Source organism: Crotalus tigris, unplaced genomic scaffold, assembly GCF_016545835.1.
Source record: "Crotalus tigris isolate CLP2741 ecotype Arizona unplaced genomic scaffold, ASM1654583v1 scf7180000024279.507856, whole genome shotgun sequence".
NCBI lineage: Eukaryota > Metazoa > Chordata > Lepidosauria > Squamata > Viperidae > Crotalus > Crotalus tigris.
Window position 1 is genome coordinate 197,786 of NW_024100451.1, and position 21,092 is coordinate 218,877.

Consider the following 21,092-nt stretch of genomic DNA (forward strand, 5'->3'; position numbering starts at 1 on the left):
CAACATATATATACACACATACACACAATCTTACATATAAATACATATAAATATTAATCACTGTCCATCTTGAATATATAGCAGAAGAGGAAGCTTGAGAGTTCACAAGGTTAATACTGTATGAAGATATAGGAAGACACTTAATGACCCCATTAAAAAAGGTGCTAGGCTTTGAACTACGAAGTCAACAATGGACAATCCTGAATAGGATTTGCACCTCACATGGGATCTGCTTGGACTTTCTGTAAAAATGGGGCATCCTCCCTAATGGGACTGCAAGGTCCCACATCAAACTCTACATCACATATGACTGGTTGTAAACTGAGGGCATATACCAGTCCAATATCTATCTATCTATCTATCTATCTATCTATCTATCTATCTATCTATCTATCTATCTATCTATCTATCTATCTATCAACAATATTGTGCTTCAAATACCAGAGGTCCCCAGCCTTTTGGGCACCAGGGACCAGTTCCATGGAGAGAGGTTTTTCCATGGATGGGAGAGCGCTGGTTTTGTGCGCTCCCTGCATCCTGTACATGGGTCTTTCCTTGTTTGTGCAGACTGGTTGCTGGCATGCCGCAGCCCAGTACTGGTCCACGGACCGGGGGCTGGGGACCCCTGGCCTACACATTGGTATTTGAACCTAGATCTTTTTAACATTTATATTTTATTGTGTTTTAATAATCTAGATGAAACATTAATATATATTGCTAGTCCATGTATGATATGCCATACACTAAATAAATAATAAGCCCTAGGAAGCAGGCAACGGCAGGCAAACCCTTTCCAAACTCTTGCCCAGAAAACTGCAGAGATTTGTCCGGGCAGTCGCCAGGAGTCAAAACTGACTCAAAGACACGCGAGCACAAACAAAATAACATTCATCCAGAATCAAGATTTCATTTAAAATAATTTCAAAATGAATTCTGGCTCAAATTTCTTCCTGATCCGGGCCAGGCAGGAATTGCACCTAATTGCAACGGGAGAAAAGAGCAGATATCTTCAACACAGACCTGCTCTGCCTCCAACTCTGCCCGCGTCTCCTTTTGTTGCCTTATAACAGTGTTTCTGTTATAAGCAATGCTGGCTGTGGAATTCTGGGAGATGAAGTCCACATGCCTTAAAATTGTCAAGGTTGAGAAACACTGCCTTATAAGCTATCAGGTAGTAGAATGCTACGGAAGTTTTCTGTCTGCCTGTCTCGGCCTCTCCGCCTCCCTCCCTTAGTCTTCCACAGGTGTGGAGGCATCCCGTTGCCGGCAGAGGCCGCTGTGAGGCCATCCTCGAGGAAGCCGGAGGGACGGGGCCGTTCTTCTCCTACGGCACGCCAACCCGTCATATGACCACGACGCGAGGAGCCAGAGGGGAACAGCTGCAGCCGCCGGAGTCGGTGTCGTGGTGACGGAGGCGAAGCGGAACGAGACAGGCGAGGCGGACGCAGGGAGAGACGGAGAGGCGGGTAGAGACGCGGCTGGGCTGCTGTCGCTGCCACCATGCTGGCCTTGTTGTCTCGGCTGCTGGATTGGTTCCGGTCGCTCTTCTGGAAGGAAGAGATGGAGCTGACGCTGGTCGGGCTGCAGTACTCGGGCAAGACCACCTTCGTCAACGTCATCGCGGTGAGAGGCTTGGAAGCGGCCCCGCCTCGCCTCTTCTGCCCGGCCGGAGTTGGGGAGGGGAAGGAAGGGAAGAGAAGGGGTTGCCCCCTGGGCTGGTTCGCCGCTTGCCCGGGAATCCAGCGGGGATTAAAAACCGGCTGATTCCCCCCCCCCTTAAAAAAAGTGCCACGGCTGGAGAACGTGTCCGCGAAGCCTGGGAGGGGTGAAAGCATTTGGTCTGCAAGTGCTGGCTGAAATGCTGCCTTACGATGGTGGTTTGTAATAGTGTCACGTACGAAAATTGCCTGCAAAGAAAAAAGATCGACACCCTCCCCCCCATCCTCCAGATCCCGAGTCTATCCCCATGCTCGATGCTTTTCTTTTCTGAGCAGCGTTGAGCTATACAGTAGATATCCGGCCCCGTGCTTTGGTGCAGGTAAAAGCTTCGTGGCGTGGGGATGCCGCTGCTGCTGCCTGTAGGGACTGAGTCTTCGTCTTGGGCATGGGTGGGGCTGAGGATGTTTTACCCAATTGTTCTTACTCAACCACTCTTGAGAAGTCCAGATTGGTATCTTGGCTGGCTGGACCGGCGCTTCCTGCGTAGTAAGCGCTCCTTGGGATGAGCAAGGTCAGGAGCTGCTCTGAATACCCTCCCGTCCTTGTAGCTGTTGTCATCCGGAGAGTCTTTGTGGGTGTGGCATCCCCAAAAGAAATCATCTTAGTGGAGGGTAGAGATTCCCAGGGTGGTGAGACAAAGGGTTAGGCTTTATTGCACTCAGCCTTGGTTTGGAACTAGATTAGTCTGCCTGTCCCTCTTTTGAAGAAATTGGACATAAGGTTTAGATTTGACACTTAATGCAAGATCACTTATAGGTAGAGAATGGCCTTATTATGTAGAACAGGATATTTCAGGCACAATCAGAGAACTCAGGACTGTCCTGGAATGCCTGTGTGTGTCTGAGGTTTTCTAGGAAACATATAGATGGCTCATTCATATACCAAAAGTTGGCTACAAACATACAACATTTATTGTACCTTTTAACCACTGCCTGTAGTCTTGCTTTCTTAAGTGAGAACTGAGGCTACCTCTTGTGGAACTAGCAATCTTCTCAGAGGCAAGGTATTCTGTAACATAACAGATATTTTTCTTTGTTGTTGTCTTCATTTTACCTCAGTGCTAATTTTCTTCTCAGACTGTATTAAAACAATTAGCTCTGCACACTTAAGATGTATATTTAGAAGTAATTCTCAGATCAGTGGTATAACTCTTTAAAAAAGTTTTGTAAGTTGCAATTTTAGATGCAAATAGAAATCCTTGGGTATGGTTTGGTTTTAGGAATATGAATCTTTCTCACAGATACTTTGTAGCAAAAATTACAGTTGGAAAGTATGTTATAGTTTAATAGGCTTTCATCCTTACAGCTTCTTAGAACTGTGCTTTATATCTGTTGCTTTGATACTGGAGTATGCTGTTTTGAGTTGGTTTTTATAGCATACTTAATAAAGACTGAGGGGGTTTGGAAAGATAAGAGTTGGTGAGTAACATCCATGATAGTCATATGATAGAACAAAGTGTCCTCTTACTTAAAGCATCAACAATAGGAGGGTGGGGTCAACTGTTGATGGAAACTGGTTAGGATAGATTAAGAAATGCTTTTGCAATGGTACATGCCTCTTTAATTTTGCTGTGGATTTGATTATGCATGCTGAAATTAGCTCAAAGTCTTTATTAGTGTTTTTTTAAATGTCTTAATTTGACAGAACAAATAAAATATGTGTATCCAAGTTGCATGGTAACAGTATAGCTCACTGTTGCTCTAGTCTAGAATCATCATTTTGGTATATATAAGGTATTTGTAATTTACAGTTTTTGTATTTGTAATATTATAATTCACAGTTATAGTTTTATAGCTTCCGGTATGATAATACTACAGCATCATCACATGCTAAGTACTTCTTCTTTACAACCCTCCTCAGTGTAATAAACTTTGCATGTAAATATTTTCTATTTTTGTTTATGAAACTTAGAAATGGATCCTGCTTGGCTTTTATTACATTTGTATCAATAATGTGTATTAAAAAAAGAATAAGCAAGGTACTTTACAAACCAAACTATGCTTTGTAGTGAATACCGTTTACTCTTCCCTGAACTTCAGCGAGAGTGCCTTTATAAATATATTTAAATGAATTACCACTCTTACAAGCAAAATATGTAAGTATATTATCTGAGATTGAAGCAAGCAATTGAAGCAAATACTTGAAGCAATTTTAATCTTAAAATTCATTGATATAAATATTGCATTTTTTAAAAGAATAATAGATACAACCCTAATTCTGACAAGATTTTCAGGTGCCTTCCTCAAGGGGTATTTAAATGAAGATATCCTCTGTTTTTTTGTGGATTAATGTTCTAGGATCCAATCTGGGTCGGTCAGTGGGACCAGAGGTTTTGTCTTCTGAGTTTTCAGACTTGTACTGGAGCTCATCTTCAGAGAAGTTCCTGCTAGAGAGAAGTTCCTTGAAGATGGGTTGTAGCACAAGTCCGAAAGCTGGGAAGACAAATCTCTGGTCCTGGTGACCGATCCAGATTGAATCCTGCAACATTATCCTGAGAGATGTATATTTGCCTTCATTCGTGACTGTTATATTTAGGAGATGAGCATATTGACATGTTCTTTTTAAGTTGGTTGACACATGTAGAAAAGCCGTAGTCTAGAATAGGTAAGATAGGATCCTAAGATACATTCTTGATCATTGTTTGAAAGGTCCTTGATGGGTTCTCTGGCAGCAAAAAACTATTTTATTTTGAGGAAGAATGTAGCTCATATCTATAGGTTGTTAAATAGGTGCTTGAAGATCCTATTCTATTTGATTCACTCTATTAATTTAGGTCTTGAATTTTATTTGGATGAGTATAGATTAGAGTTGGAATTTAAAGCTTAACTAATCCAACTAATCTAAATCATTGCAGGTTTCTTGAGAAATTGATGAAGAAAATAGATACATTCTCTCCCCCCCAATTCCCATATAATCTTTATTTTTTCTTGAGGTGATGAGTTGTATTGGGAACTATGTTTAGATATGATGCTTTGGGCATAGACATTGCTAAAAATTCAAAAGAGTTTGGGTGTGCAACCACATATAACTTATGTTCTAAAATTAATTCCTTCTTTAAATTTAAAACATATTGATGACTTCTTTGGATGATAAAAGAGGAGAAATAAACTGCACAAGGCCAAAGTCAGCCCACTTGCCTAGGCAGAAGAAAATAACAGGAAAATTGGACAGATGTTCATGGAATATATTTCTATGATCAGCACTCAAGTGCTAAATGTATTGCTATTATTATTTATTAAATTGGTATGCTCTCCATTTTTACAATATTCATGGTCGTTCATAATGCAGTATAAAGTACAATAAATAAGATGTTCATGGGACAAAACTCATAATAGATAAAATAACAAAAATATTACTGTCAAGCCCTGTGGGGCTTGCCATTCACAGGGGGGGGTGACACAGCACAACGCTTACCACCGCGAGCTGCCGGGTGTAGGAAAAGCACCAGAAAGCTGCTGACGCCATTCCAGCGGCCGAGACCGATGCCTCCGCTCCCACCTCCCATCATGCCCCGGGAGTCTGTTAACGTACGGAGGTCAAGAGCAGACATACCGAACACTGACGAAGGTTACAACGAGCCCGGCTCGGGAGGGCAGAGCCAGGAAGCGCTCGGCTCGGGTGAGTGGAGCCAGGCGGCACCAGTTTGCCGAGGCGACAGGCCGACGGAGGTGCAAGCAGTCGCCAAAAGGCTGTTATGTGGGGCAATGTTGACCCAGAGACCAGTGGAGGCATGAATGTGGGTGCGGGCGGCCGTGTTGGGTAGCAGCAGGGTAGCAGGCTCCTGTTAGCGGAAGGGCATAGGGGCCCGAGGGAGGGGTTTATACAGGGTTAGGGTGGATGTTGGTTTGCACCGGGGGGTGGGAGTAAGGGGTGTGGCACTCTTATATAAGGCACTGGGAGATGACCACTCCCAGTGCCGACTTTAAATTTGTCAAAGAATAAGCTTCGTTCGGCGTTCCTGCTCTGTGTTCCTCAGGACGACCTCGGACAATCATGATAATTACCATCAATATCACTAACAGTAATATGAAATGACAATTTTTTGCTATGGTATTGTTTTATTAGAGATCTTTACCAAAAGTTGTAGCAAAATACTTGAGTTAAAATATAGCAAAATTAAACTAATAAAACATGATCCTGAATATCTGGTTCTTTGATAATTGTATTACTTTTTTGAAGATTACAAACCAAATATGTTTAAGTGAGGTAGTTATTGAATTATAATGGTGAAGCCAAAATACCATATCAGCAATGATTTATGCTAGTTTCTTACTCCAATTATTTTTGATAGAAGACTGGCTGTGTTAGCTTCCTTTCAAAATAATATTCAAAGTAAACATGCCCTCTTTGTAACCTCTTGTAACCTTTCAGATGAATTGTCAGCTATCTTTAACTTGGCACATGTGACTGTATTTGTATAGATGAAATAAAATTTTGTTTTTATTGATGAATCAAATTATTAGATTTTTTTAATCAACTGAGTTGCTATTGATAACATAATTTTTGTTTTTTGAAAAGGAACTTTTCATATTAATTCAATAAAAAATAGTTTATTAGCCTAAAACTGAATAACATAAAACAAGTTGACATACAGAATTCTCTGTGGAAAGTATATAAAAAAAAACTTAAGTTCTTAAAGCAGAAATAGAATTCATTATAAGTAATGGATAGTTATTTATTAATTCAATTTGTGTAGTGTTGGACTACCAAATCTCAGCATAAAAAATACAGATAACCACAAGATAACAGCATACAGAAAGCCCTAATTCTTGGCTGTCATGTAATGGTGATATTGATTTTTTAAACCCCAGTTACAGAGCCCTATTAGGTTATTGTTTCTTATTTTTCAGTTACCTTTAATGATGAACTTATTTCTTAATTTATATAATACTCTCTTCCAAGAGTCAACTAAGCTCATCAGAGTCCCAAATAACAATTAGTTTATTTAGGTCATGACCAGTATTTTGAATGGTGTCCAGAAACATGTTGAGAATAACCAATGTATCTAGTTTAACAAGTGAGTTATGCATTTATAACTTGGTTTGGTTACAGCGTAGTGCAGAGGTCCCCAACCCTTTGGGCACCAGGGACTGGTTCCATGAGAGAGGTTTTTCCATGGACCGAACGGTACGTGGTTTTGTGTGCTGCCTGCATCCCGCAGAAGGGGCTTTGTTTGTGTGGACCAGTTGCTGGCATTCCGCGGCCTGGTATTGGTCCACAGACCGGGGGTTGGGGACTCCTGGTGTAGTGGCATTGTTGTCCTTTGGACCATATCTTATATGCCATATGGTAAATGCTACATTGTTTTAGATGGTATTACAAACCTGCTTTACTTTTGTATTGGTCTTCCATTGTTAAAATACGATCTCTTCAAAGACACATTTAAATTAATAATTTAACTCATAATTTGCCAAATCGTAGGCTCAGGTCTCTGTGGCTTATTTTGTTCTTATACCCTTTTAATATTTATTAAATGTTAAAAGATACTAAGAATTCTTTCTTAGACTGGAATTGACATGTATTTAATGTTTTACCTTATTACTCCCTCATAATACTTGTGTTGCAAGTTTTGTTTAAAAACTAAAATGAACATAATGACTAGAAAGCTAGGTAATGCTTTTATTTATTTTTTCTTTCATTTGGGATTGAAATGACTGCGATTTTATATGCCTTTTCTTTCGGGCAATAAGGTATAGGATAGAATTATGAATTGTATATGGCATTAGAAAAGGTATATTTGTATTTATGTGAAGGCTTCATTGTAGCAAGGACCTCTGGAACAATTTCACTTGTATTAATGGTAATACAGGTAGTCCTAGACGAGAGTAAGCAACCTTGGCTCTTTTATGACTCGTGGACTTCAACTCCCAGAATTCCTGAGCCAGCCATGCTGAGGGGAAAGGAAGAGGTTTCCAAGCTGAGCCATACTGGCTCAGGAATTCTAGGAGTTGAAGTCCACGAGTCATAAAAGACCCAAGGTTGTCTACCCCTGTCCTAGACTTACAACCATTCGTTAAGTGACAGTTTGAAGTTACAATGGCACTGAAAAAAATCACTTATGACCCATTTTTCACACTTACGATCAAATTTCAAATGCTTGGAAGTTGGCATGTATTTATGACGGTTGCAGTGTCCCAGGATCATGCGATTTACCTTTTGTGACCTTCTGACAAGCAAAGTCAATTGGGAAGCCAGATTCACTTAACTGTTGTTATTAACTTAACAACTGCAGTGATTCACTTAACAGCTGCGGCAAGAAAGGTTGTAAGATGGCTCAAAATTTTCTTAGCAACTGTCTGGCTTAGCAGTGGAAATTTTGGGCTACATTATGGTTTTAAGCTGAGGACTACCTATACCGCAAACCTTATGTACAGTGTGGTTTCTTTTGCAGTCATCAGTCAAACTGGATCATGATTTATTTTCCAAGCGGATATAATAGTAGCATTACTCATGAAATATGATGTTACAAAACTGGATTTACTACAAAAGAATACCCAGCCCATCTGAATTCAGAATACTTAATAAAGCTGAAATCATCTGTTACAAAGCAAAGCCACGCCACTCCACTTAATGTATTAAAGGAAAGGTTGCAGAGTTGTATCTGCTCTTCTTCTAATCTTATGGAAGAATATTTCTGGTTTTTAGTGGTTGCTGACATGGTCACAGATGCTGTTTTGCTAATTTATGGCTACTGAGGTTAAAGCTAGTGGACACCTTCCATGGCTGATTTTGATGTATGAAGGTTTAGCCATGACCTTTGCTAAACCTCTCTTGTGATCTTTATTAAAAGCCTTCAGATGACTTATGCAAAACACAAACATACTGCAGCTCTGAATAGGAAAAGGAATGTGAAAAAATAATGAAATGACTTTTTGTAGGAATATATATACAAGTATATCACAAGTGAAAAAGGAAATTACAGCTGCATTTCAGTTAAAGTATTTGCTTGCAAATAAAGCAATAGGTTAAGGCAATGGCAACCCCTCCCATTAAAACAATTCAATCTATCCAGATGCCACTATGTTGATTTGTGTAGCATATTGGCAATAGAGGGAGAGGTGATGAGGGAAAGTGTTTCTGGTTTATCTAAACAGAGAACTTGAATTTCCTTGTGCAAGCTGATGAAAAATGTTTCTCTAGACCTAAAAATTAATTTACCTGTTTTTGGTCATATATACTACTTTCTTAATAAGAATGATGTCAGTTTATTTATACAGTTATATAGAGTATTCACTTCCTAAAGGTGGTTTGCAAAACAGAACACAGTGTTTAAAACCACTATTGATCTGGCCCAGTGTTTCCCAAACTTGGCAATTTTAAGGCATGTGGACTTCAACTCCCAGAATTCCACAGCCAGCGTTGCTGGCTGTGGAATTCTGGGAGTTGAAGTCCTCATGCCTTAAAATTGTCAAGTTTGGGAAACACTGATCTAGCCTAATTAAGTCAGCCCATAGATGCATCAGTGCATCTGTTCAATCTGTGTGAAACATTTTAGAGACGAGAAGGTGGAAGCATTCCATATCTCAGGTGATAAGGTGTTGGGGGGTGGGAAAGGAAAGCCACTGGGAAGGTGTGTCAAGATTTCACTGCCTCTATGTCCAGGGGGTGGCAACCTTTAGCATTGATTGATGACTGATTATGAGCCAAATCGTTTTAGACTCCTAGCAACCACATAGATTTTCTCCATGTCGATCTTATCTTATTCTTTCAGGTCTCTCAGTGTGCATTGATTGCCATTGTAACTCAATCCACTCATTTAGTTGTTGGTCATTTTCTTATCTATCCTTCTACCTTTCCCAGCATTAGAGCCTTTTCCAGAGAGCTGGATGTTCACTTAATGCAGCAGTTCCCAACCTTTTCTATACCTCACACTCCTAAAACACTTCTGATACATTCTCACATCCCTTACAAAAGTTCGAAATAATGACAATTATGCATTTACACTATAATTTTGAAAAACCAAGTTTTCACACCCCCTGGAATATCGTCTCGCACCCTCGGGTTGGGAACCCCTGACCTAATGCATCCATCAGTTTGCTTTCTTGGCTGTCAACAGTATATTCAGGAGTCTTCTCCAAATTCAGTGTTCAAAGGTGTCAATATTCTTCCTATTCTGTTTAAAGACCAACTTTTGCTTTCATAAAGTATCACAGGAAATACATGGCTTGTGTGATTCTGATCTTTAGCATAGTTGATATTTAAAGATTGCACGTGGTAGGATGAATCTGGGTGAGATGGTTGGTTTTGTAGATACCAAACCATGTAGTGCAGTGGCCCCCAACCTTTTGGGCATCAGAGACCGGTTCCATGGAGGGAGGTTTTTCCGCGGACTGGAGGGTGTGTGGTTTTGTGTGCTGCCTGCATCTCGCGGATGGGGCTTTGCTTGTTTGCATGGCCCGGTTGCTGGCATGCTGCGGCCCGGTACTGGTCCACAGACTGGGGCTTGGGGATCCCTGATGAAGTGCTTTAAAGCAGCCCTTTGATTTGTACTGGAAACAAAACAGCAGATAACCGTTATATTGTTAAACGTGCCATGTTCATTTAGCAAATGAACACCTCATTTTCATTCAAATGAGCACTGGGAGCATCCAAGCAGCTCCTTGTAATACATGCTACAAGTCATATTACCTGTTTTCCACCTAGTCTGAATATTTAATGGTAATTTACAATGCAATAGTCATAAAACAGAAAATCATAATGAAAAGCAAAGAAGACATCCCAATAGAAAGTATATGCAAAAGATAGTTAGCTTTTGTTGCTTCAGTTGCAGTTGATTCCAAGTGACGAACCAACTACTTATACATAATAAATACCAATGAAGTAATAAACAATAGATCAGGCCTGATCTCACTAAGACAACAGTATTATTCCCTGAAGGCTGTTGAGTTCAAATACAGGTGGTCCTCAGTTAATGACCTTTCATTCAGCAGCCTTTTAAATATACAACTGCGCTGAATGAGTGGTACTTAGTGACTGGTCCTCTCAGTTCTGGCTGTTGCAGTTGTTAAGTGTTATGCAATTGTGATGATCTGGGCGTTCAGCAACTGGTAACATTTCCAAGCATTGCAGTTTTCTATGCTCATATGATTGTGATTTGGAACCTTCCTTGACAAGGAAAGTCAATGGGCAAGATAGCAGGAAGTTGAAAGTCACAGCCACAATGAGATCCTCATTTAATATCCTATGATGATTTGTTTAACTATGGTGATGGTAATTGGGGACTGCTGGAAATGTCAGAACTGCCATCACTAAGCAGCATGGTTTGTGACATTGCACTTTATGCTTAGTGATGGATATTTCAGTCTCACGATTGTTAAGTGAGGACTTACCTATAGTTTTAATAAATTTCCAGAAGGTGATGAAGGAAAAAACTATCCTTATCTCCTATAAAGAATGCTTGTTTCAGTGTCCTATCCTGCCAGATATCTAGGTAGAAGAGAACCTCAATAATACTCTGTATATATTTGAAAACAAGTGATCTTAAAAATACTCTTATCAACATATTAAATAATTTTGTTTCATCTGAAACTTTTCCTAATTTACTGGCTAGAAGTAGACAGAAGATCCCATTTCTTACTTTCATTTGTGTAAATGCCCACTTATTCCTTCTCTTTATTTTTCGTTGCTCAACCAAGTTACCAGTCTATTGGAGGACCACTTCTGTAATCCCATGATTATTCCAATTTCTCAGGTCTTCAAAGAGAAACTTCATCAAAAGCTTTTTGAAATTCAGGTATCAATAGGATTACCTCTATCTGCATGTTTTTGACACTTTCAAAGAACTTAAGTGGAACCTACCACTGTAGAAGTCATGCTAACTCTCCTTCAACAAGGATGCTATTCTACATGCTCCATTATTTTAACTTTGATTATATATTCCGCCAGTTTAGACAATAAGCTAACTGACTTATGCTTTGTGTGGATCTTAAGCAAAAGGGGTTGAGAGAGAATCAAACCCTGGAGCACCCTGTATAGGGATACCCAAATGCTGAACGTTTCTTTCATAAGATCCTGAAATTAGCTGCTTGGGAACTAATGGAGCAGAATGGTTTCCTTCCCAGACAACACAGGAAGATATTGCAGTTGATGTTATTAAAGGCAACTGAGAGATCTACCTTTTAAGGGCTATGTGTAGGAGAAGAGGAACCAGAGCTGGGAGTGGATTAAGTGCATCATCAGCTTAAAATCGTTATGTTCTCACAAATGTTCTAAGTCCAGGCCCTCTTGAATTCTGTGACCCTTATTTGGCATCAATTTAGTATTGAACTTTACATAATTAGATTCTTGACCAATACATCTTCTGAACTGCAACTTAATGTATGATCCTTATCCTTTGCCCCCTAACATTATGCTACCCATATTCAAATCCTGCCATAGGTTATGTAAAATCAAACAGCAGTATTTGACCTCTGTCTGGGCCTGAATCTAGACCATTGAGGGCGAAACTTTTAGAGACAGAGTGTCCAAACTGCAACCCAAAACCCACTTATGCATCGTTGGGTGCCGCGTGGGTGTGGCTGGGTGTGGCCCATTGGGTGGGCATGGCTGCGGTAGTAACGGCAGACTGGGTGGGACTAAAAAGTTCAATCAATTAATTCCAACTTTGCAAAATCTTTTTTTTTCCTGTGAGAAGTTGAAATTGACTGATTGATGGAACTTTTTTTTTTTTTTTTGCACACGGCAGTGGAGGTCTAAAGTGAAAAGGTTTTATAAAACCCAGCTGAAGGCCTAGGATTGGGGCGACGGCGTATGTGCCCACAGAGAGAGCTCTGAGTGCCGCCTTTGGCACCTGTGCCATAGTTTTGCCACCATTGATCTAGATTGTCAGGAGCCCAAATAATCTACTTCTTTCTGTGTTACAGTGTGGTTTACTCTATTCCACTCAGATACGGTAAACTATAGTGTGGGCTGAGTAGCACTCAGAATTTCTGATTTGCAAGGGTAGACTTTGTTAAGGCTGGTCATCAGAATAATTAATAGTATTTGTTCTTTGATTAAAAGAATTACATTAAATGATGTAGTTTGGGAATGATATTGAAGAGCTCAGCCTATTCAGAACCTGGCCACAGAAGTGGTGGGCCAGCACTCACACGCCGCTCCATTCACATGAGCAGCACCCCAAAGGCTTCTCTTTTCTCTTGCATGAATGGAGCTGCGTGTGCACATGCATGCACACAGGCCTGCTGCTCAGGCTGCCCTGTTCCCGTCTGCTGGACCTCCAAGCCACCTGCTCCTGATGCTCCAAATGTGGAGCGATGAGAGCAGAGGCTGAGTGGGATGAGCATACCCTGCTCAGCTTTGCTGACTCACCGAGGCTGCCTGCGCAGGACACCTGATCTGCTTATGGAGCATCGGACAGCTCAGTGAATCTGAAGGAGCATGAAATTGCAATCCTAAAGGGTTCTCTTCTCTGTGCCAAAAGCTTTTGCAAATGGCCAAAAGGCTTCAGGGGAGCGATTTCGTCCTGCTTCAGGCCTTCAGTCCCTTTGCAAAGCTTTTGTGCAGAAAAGACTGAAGAAGTGCAAAATTGCGCCCGAAAGGCTTCTCTCGTGCATGAGTGGTTCCTTCTCTCCCCCCCCCCCCAGCCTGGCCACCAACCTGCAAAGGTTGGGGATCGCTGCCTTACAAGATAGTTATTGGGAGAGTGAAACTGTTATATATAAATTGTAGCTGAAATCCTCAAAACCACTGCTGAGTTTTAATGGTTTACTGATTTGTAACAAGGCTTGGGAGTAGTCTAATAATTCTGATAATTCATTTGTTCAATCTTTTATTTGTTGGCCAGTAAATTAAAAAAACCCCTTTGCTACTTAATTTTAAACCAATATGATTTTAATAAGCATATTTTACTGAATAAATATGGATAACATGCAGCACATGATATTTCTAGCAGCTTATTCACAGAGAATTGGTGATTTTCTGATTACTACTCTTGATGGTTATATAATTATATGTTGCTTCCTGAAACAGACCATATTGCTAGTTACTAAAGAGCAGTAGCAAAGCAGACTTTTGCTCTCCTGGCTTTGTTTTTAAAACTTGTTGATATACCCTCGTAGGTCCTTGTATGAATCAGAATGCTGCATTAGAGGGGTCAGGTTTCAGTTAAATATATTTTAGTCTTTTTGATTATAGACGAGAGTTTGAAAAAGTTATGGCCAAAATGTTTCCTTCTATATATATAATTGTACATTGTGCCATCAAAGTTTAAATAAAAACTTTCAATGTGAATGTTTTCATAACTCAGCAGCTGCCTCCTTTGAGAGGAATATATCCTTAAGTATATTCTCTCAGTGCCTGTAAAGTTGTTGTCCAGGCTCAGAATGATTAATATAAATATAAGTAGGAAGAAATAGAACATGTTCCCTTTTATGAGAGTTTCACTTTACATTACTTGTAAGTCAAGAGTATGAAGGGGAAAAATAGCTTTAAGAACAGCAAGACTGTAGGGCACAGTCAGATGACTTTCATTCAAAATGTATTTGCTAATTAGAGATACACTATTGAAAAGGATTGATGCATGCAGGGTTTTATGAAGTACATGATGCTTATGTGGCAAAACTTCAAGACTGCTGAACACCAATTTTGGTGTGCTTAGTCTTTGTTGGTCAAATGACATGAATCATCAGTGCTATGAACAGCACATGTATTGGCAGCTATGCTTTGTTTTGTGCTTGCTTAATTTAAAATCTTATTTATGCATTGGTATGTTGATAGCTGAGCCGTCAGCAAAATAAATTATACTAACCTATTTTTTTAGGGGCGTAGGGGCCTCTTATGCATCATTATATGTCATTTGCAGTTACTGAACTAATTAAATCAGGACATGAAGATTATCAGGAACAAGAGCAGTAATGCCTGATGACAGTTTTTGCAAGCATTTACATATGTTACAGGCATAGCTGTGTTAAAATTTGATTACGCAAACATTCCAGAATCCCTTATATGATGTATGATGTCCAGATTGTGAAGATGTATAATTTTGCCTAATTTTGCAAATTTGAAGTGTATCAACATTTTCATATGCATGCCAATATATTAAAAATATCACAATCTATATGTAGCTATCAGTTGTAGCTATCAATTTTAAAATGAGTGAGCAAAAATGAATGTTTCCCTTTTTATATATCAAGTATTTGGCATATTTAAAAGCACATCAAATTGTGGAATGGGCTTAGGAAAGTAGCAATCATAACACATCTCATCGTCCTCATCTGAAATCAGTTTGCAGGTCAAGAAGTCAGAGTTAAAATGGAACATGGTGAATCAGGCTGACTCAAGATTAAGGCTATATACGCTTCCCTTATTTATTCAATCTATATGCCCAATATATATTGAGGGAAGCTGAATTGGAAGAGGATAAACAGGTTTTTTAAATTAAAATAACCTGCACTATGCTAATGACATTGCCCTGGAAGCTGAAAATACAAATTAACTGCAAGCTCTAGTAACGAAAGTCTAGGAACAGTGAAAAAATGTCCTAAGATTAAATATAAACCAAATTAATGACAATATGTACAGCAACTGACTTTAGAATGAACAATGATATTGAAATAGTTTTGGTAGAGTTGGTCTTAAAAGACAAAATAGAGTTGGTTCTAAATAGAGTTGGTCCTAAAAGACAAAAGCTATGAATAGTGAAGGAACCAACAATCAAAAAATAACACCACAGATTTGCACTTGGTAGAGTAGCAATGAAGGCCTTGGAAAATGATGTGTTTACGCCTACAAATATCAGAATCATGCAGGCAATATTTTTTCCTTGGAACACTTTATGGAAGCAAAACATGGATTTCAAGAAACAGGATAGAAAGAATATTAGCACTTCTGAATGTTTGTATTGGAGAAAATTCATGAGTATACCATAGATTGCCAAAAAACAAAAATAATAAACCCAAACCCCAGACCAAAAAATTGATCATAGAACAAATCTATTCAGAGATCTCACTGGAGACACAAATAACCAGTCACACATTATAATACTTTGGACATTGTGTGTTGACATCTTACCTTGTGAAGTCTATAATGATGGGGAAAGTAATAGATAAGAAAAAAAGAGGATGTACTTTTACCATCATACAGACAGTTTAGCGGCTAACCATGGAAACTCATTTTGATGACCTTGATAATCTTTGTCTACGAAGAAAACTTCTTCATGCTTTCTTAAGCTTTTTGGACTTTAAAGGCCATAGTAGAGTATGAAGGAGTGCTGTGTTGTAGTGAGCTGGATTTGAAACAGAAAATGTGATTTGGAGCATGTGGGGCATTCAAGCAGTACTTGTCAAGCAACTCTTAAAGAAGAAGATGTCTCTTTTGTTAGGCCAGTGTGGCAGGAGCCATGGGATCCCAAGGGAAAAATACATTTGTTTTAAGGGGAGACCAACAGTGCTTGGCATCTTTGAAGTGAAAACACCAAGTGAGCAACCCTGGGACAAATTAGAGTAACATGTAACAGTGTCAGAGTACTGAATGTAAGACAGACATTTTGCAGATAGAAGACTAAACTTCTTCAAATTAGTCAGAGATGTAGGATCTCTTCACTATATTCCCTGCTGCAGGGTGCTGTTTATTCACAAGGAAATTCAAGGTATAGTGCAAAATGCTCAATATGATTTTTTTTTTAAAAAAAATACAGGTCAGTTTGGACCATCTTTTACAGCATTTCTCAGGGTTGGATCTGGAAAAATACTCCTTCATGCTAATTTCTTATGAAACTGAAAGCTGATATATTTCTTCTGGAATAAATGCACTTACTTGCCAATTGTTATTTGGGGAGATTGAATATTTATGTAATATGTTTACATGGCATTTATATTGCCCACGAAGTGACTCTGGGTAGTGTACAACCATATCTCAATATGATTGGGGTGGAGTTCTTTTATATTGCAACTTTTAGGCACAGGGCAGTAGGTAGGTTTATGTAAATAAATAAATGTACATTTTATTATTACTGTGTAGCTGAGGATATTCTGTGGCTGAAGGAACCAGAGCTAATGCATTAATTTCAATAATTGGAATGATCCAGAAAAAAAGAGAAAGTGATCTTTTTACAAATATTATATTGTGCTATATTTGGAGACTGCTTCATATAAACACCATCATAGTCTTCTGTGGTTACTGCTGTATTCTAGCCGAATCTATTGGAATGATGTATACAGTCTGCTGCCTCTTAAACTCTCTGAGCAGACAGGCACAGATGTTACATTATAACATGCCCCCATGTGCAACATAAGGCTTTACGCGGTCTCTATTTTTACAGAGTATATACACTATATGTGGTGTATATCCTGAGTATGTCCCAGTAGTCATTGTAATTGTATTCTAGTGGTGTTATTCTAACTTTTTTACTACAGATAGAAAACATATATGTCTATATTTTCTTATTTTGACTATATTAGGGCTATATCTGACTGAAAAATAATACCATGTTTCTCCGAAAGTAAGGCCTACCCTGAAAATAAGCCTAGCTTGATTTGGGGGGTGGGCTTAATATAAGCCCAACCCCTAAAATAAGCCCTAGTTTTGGGGTAAGGCACACACTTAAAAATTGAACTAGGGTGGGGGTAGGGGTATGGATCTGCCCCATGCACCCTGTACCCTCTTACCTTGCAGCCAGGTCTTTCCTCCTCGGCCCACTTCTTCTGCGGCATCTTCTTCAGTCAGGCCTGCATTTCTCAGTCACAGGCCTTTCCAGAAAGCCTGTGCAGCTGATAACTGAGCTATGGATTCAATCCATAGCTCGGTTCTGCAAGACCTCTGCAGCCGAGGACTGAGCTATGGATTCCATCCATTGCTCGGTACTCAGCTGCATAGGCCTTCCAGAAAGGCCTGACTGCAAAATGCAGGCCAGAATGAAGCTGCTCCTTCGGTCCCAGACGAAGTGGACCTGATGGGCGGGGCTGTCGGTGCCGGAGGTGAGTAACACATCCCCCCAAGTAAGACCTGGTGCCTCTTTGGAGGAAAAAAAATAAAAATAAGACCTGGTCTTATTTTGGGGGAAACACGGGTATATATTTGTGAATATATATCTGTCAGTTAACTATAGTAACCATCCAACACTAGTGATGATTTAGTAAGTCTTTGATTTATATAAAGGGTCAAATAGAATGTCAAATAATGTTGAATGTAAGCTAAATAAAAACTTGTTTTACTCCAAATGCCTTTATTTTAATAATCTTTTCTTGTTTTCTATATGCCTCTTGCTTGAGTGATTGGTGCCTCCTGAAATATAGGATGTGCTCCTGTATGCCTTAAGAAGGCCATTTTAAAAACTTTATTAAGCCTTCTTTTGACCTAGAAGACTATTTAATATTTGACCCTTGGAGACATTGGTTAAGAAAGTGGTAGTACCACAGCTCAATATGCACCTGGCTGACACTGATTTTCTGGACACATTTCAATTGAGGTTTGAACTGGGTGTGATACTGACGTTGCTTGAGTTACTTTGGTAGATGTCCTTTTATTTAAAACTAAATGCAGGAATTGTAGCCTTTACTAGTTCTCCTGCATCTCTCAGTGGTTTTTAATACCATGAAATGGGATATCCTTTTGTATTTTCAGGTCAGATTTGATCTTGTGGATAATGTTTTGTAGTGGTTACAGTCATTTTTGTCATACCCAGAATGTGGTGCTTTGGGAAAACTTGACATCTAAACATTGGCCTATAATAGTTGTCAGGGTTCTTATCTTCTATGCTTATCTTCTTTGCTTCATGAACTTACTAGGGAAGATCATGCAGTAGAAGTAGTTTGCCATTGCTTGCTTCCTAGGGCTGAGAGAGAGTGGATGGCCCAAGGTCACCAGATTGGCTTCATGCCTAAAATGGGACTAGAACTCCGGTTTCTAGCCTGGTGCCTTAACTACTACACCAGACCAGCTGACCGTATAAGAAAGTACAAGATGAACAAAATCCAGACAAGAAGGAAGGGCCTTTAAGAAAAAAAACCTGAACTTTGGGAATGAAGTGAAGCTTGTTTTGGATGGAATTATATTCCACCGGAAACAGTAAATTTATAGTCCGGAATTAGTCTTTGATTTCCACTGCTGTTGGACTTATTTGTGTTGTGGCAATGAATGTGTTTTTACAATTATGGTTAGTGTGCAAACTGTGATATGAGCTAGTTGAATTTAGCAGTTATCCACAACATGGTTACAACCAGCTTTGTTTACTTCAACAGTATTGCTATAATTGAGGTTCATTTCTTATGTTTTAGTAACATATATCACACAGCATAGCTGTTTTCCAGCTTTGAGCAAAACAGTAGAATATTAACAGTGTATCATCGGCCATGATATAATTCTATAATTCTCTGTATTCTATTTTGAACTCCTAGAAGGAATATAGAATAAGAAACACAGATCAAACGATTTGACTTTTCACTATGCTGTCTATTGCAACTGTACCCAAAATTTGCATATACTCATTAATAGAGGTGGCCATTTAAGCAGAAGGCTTGTGCACTTTTTACTGAAACCACAGCTTTGTTTAGTAGCTTTACTAAATATATTATCATACTTATATGACCGCCCATTTTATGGACAAATTACTCTGGACAATGTACAACAAGGTGATGATACCATATTCCACGGCGATAAGTGATCTCACCCAGCGGTTTCATGAAGATATTAAATAGGAGTGGAGAGAATGCTGAACCCTGTAGAATGCCATATAACAGGACCTGTTTCATTACTCTAAGCTTTTCTGTAAACCATGCAGATTAATCGGACCAATGAGAGAGGAGAGGTTGAATGACTGTGATCTGATTCAGAGCCTCAGCTGCCCTGCGGTTCACACACTGACCGAGGTTCAGGCAAACCATCAGGAATAAGCCCAGCTCTGGAACCCATCTGGGTTCATCAGTCACTGTGAGTGGACCAATCGAATACACCCAATCTTCCTTTGCCAGGGGGCAGTGCCAGAGGATCTGATTACTACCAGGGCAAGATCTGACCATTTCCCCCAAATCCAGATAATATTGCTGCTGCTCTGATGAGAAACCAGGGTGTGACCACTGTCCCTGGTTGGGCTCTGGATGATCTGGGATAGACCCATACTAGGGATAGACCCTGACCACAAACTCCTATGTTACCTCAGAGCTGTCCCCAGGGAAAGCAGATTGAAGTCCTCAGGACCACAAACCTGGGGAACTGCACTGCCAACCCTGAAACAGAGTCAAGAAGCTCAGGCAAGGACTTTGCTATGCAGCTGAGAGGCTGGTACAATAGCAACAGTCCCCAAAGATTCCTATAGCCCAGTGGTGGCGAACCTATGCCCTCTCTGTGGGCACACGTGCTGTCGCACCAGTCCTACCTCCCCCCGCAGCCCCCTCATCAGCAGCCCCCCCCAGAGGAGAGTTGTCCCCCAGGCGTGGAGCAGTGCAGCCAAGCATATGGCAGCTGGGCAGCAGGGGCAAGACTCCGCCCTCGCGCCCTGTCACGTGCAGATGATGCTGTGGGGGCGTGGATGGAGGGCATGTCCATGACGCTGCAAGGCCGCTTGAGCTATCTGCAGTGGGCCGTGGAGGTGGTCGGTGGCCTGGCAGGTGGGATGGGGTGAGGGCGGGGGTGGAACAGGCGGGGCAGAATGATGGGTGGGGGGCGGTTTTTGTGCACTCGGTCTCTAAAAGGTTCGCCATCACTGCTGTAGCCCAACTTCAAAAACAGGATCTCATATCCAGTAACTTGTGGAGCAACACACCTTAAGAAAGAGCTGATGTCATATCCAAAACCCAGCTGGGCATATTTTTGAGAGATCTCGGTAATAGACACCAGGTTGGCTCTTTCATCTGTGATTAAAGGAGGCTTTATACAGCTAACACTGTGTTTAGCAGCAGCAGCAGCAGCTAAAAGCCAAGGCCTCTGAAGGTCAGCTGACCAGGAAATGGGGTTGAGTCACTTATGTGGTGATGCTATACTGCAAAAGATGCACATTTTATCATTTGGATAATGATGTTATTAAGCAGCTAATATAAATCAATGCAATGATGCCATCGTCTATTTAATAGATATTTGGGGGCCCTGTTACAGAATGACTGAACTGCTACAGTAAATTGATTTGTTATTTGGGAGCATTGTGAACTTAAGTAGGATTCAGAGCAAGAGGTAGCAAAAATGCAGAGTGAAGAATCCATTATTATTTTCCATAGTGGAAGAATGACTGATTTGTCAGTCAACTTGTGTTTTTCGCCAATCCTATATTTGTAAATGTTTCCAAGAGTTCAGCGCGTAAGAACTTGTCTTTATCTTTGGGAATTCTAGAAATATATTTCAGATTTGTGATTTAGCAGAACATAACTAGAATAATCAGGCTTTTTATTGTTTTGTTTTTTATTCCCTTTTTTGAAGAATGAATTATTTAAGTAACTGATAGTTAG

General features: G+C 40.1%; 1 protein-coding gene across 1 annotated transcript in view; it reads left to right on the forward strand.

Annotated features, from left to right (window-relative positions):
* Positions 1-1,315: 1,315 nt before the first annotated feature.
* The window catches only part of ARL8B (ADP ribosylation factor like GTPase 8B), a 32,804-nt gene continuing 13,027 nt past the window's right edge, over positions 1,316-21,092 (forward strand). The window contains exon 1 of the mRNA XM_039323563.1: positions 1,316-1,623. Within this exon, the coding sequence (XP_039179497.1) occupies positions 1,501-1,623 (123 nt within the window). The 5' untranslated portion in view covers positions 1,316-1,500. The remainder of the gene's footprint in view (positions 1,624-21,092) is intronic.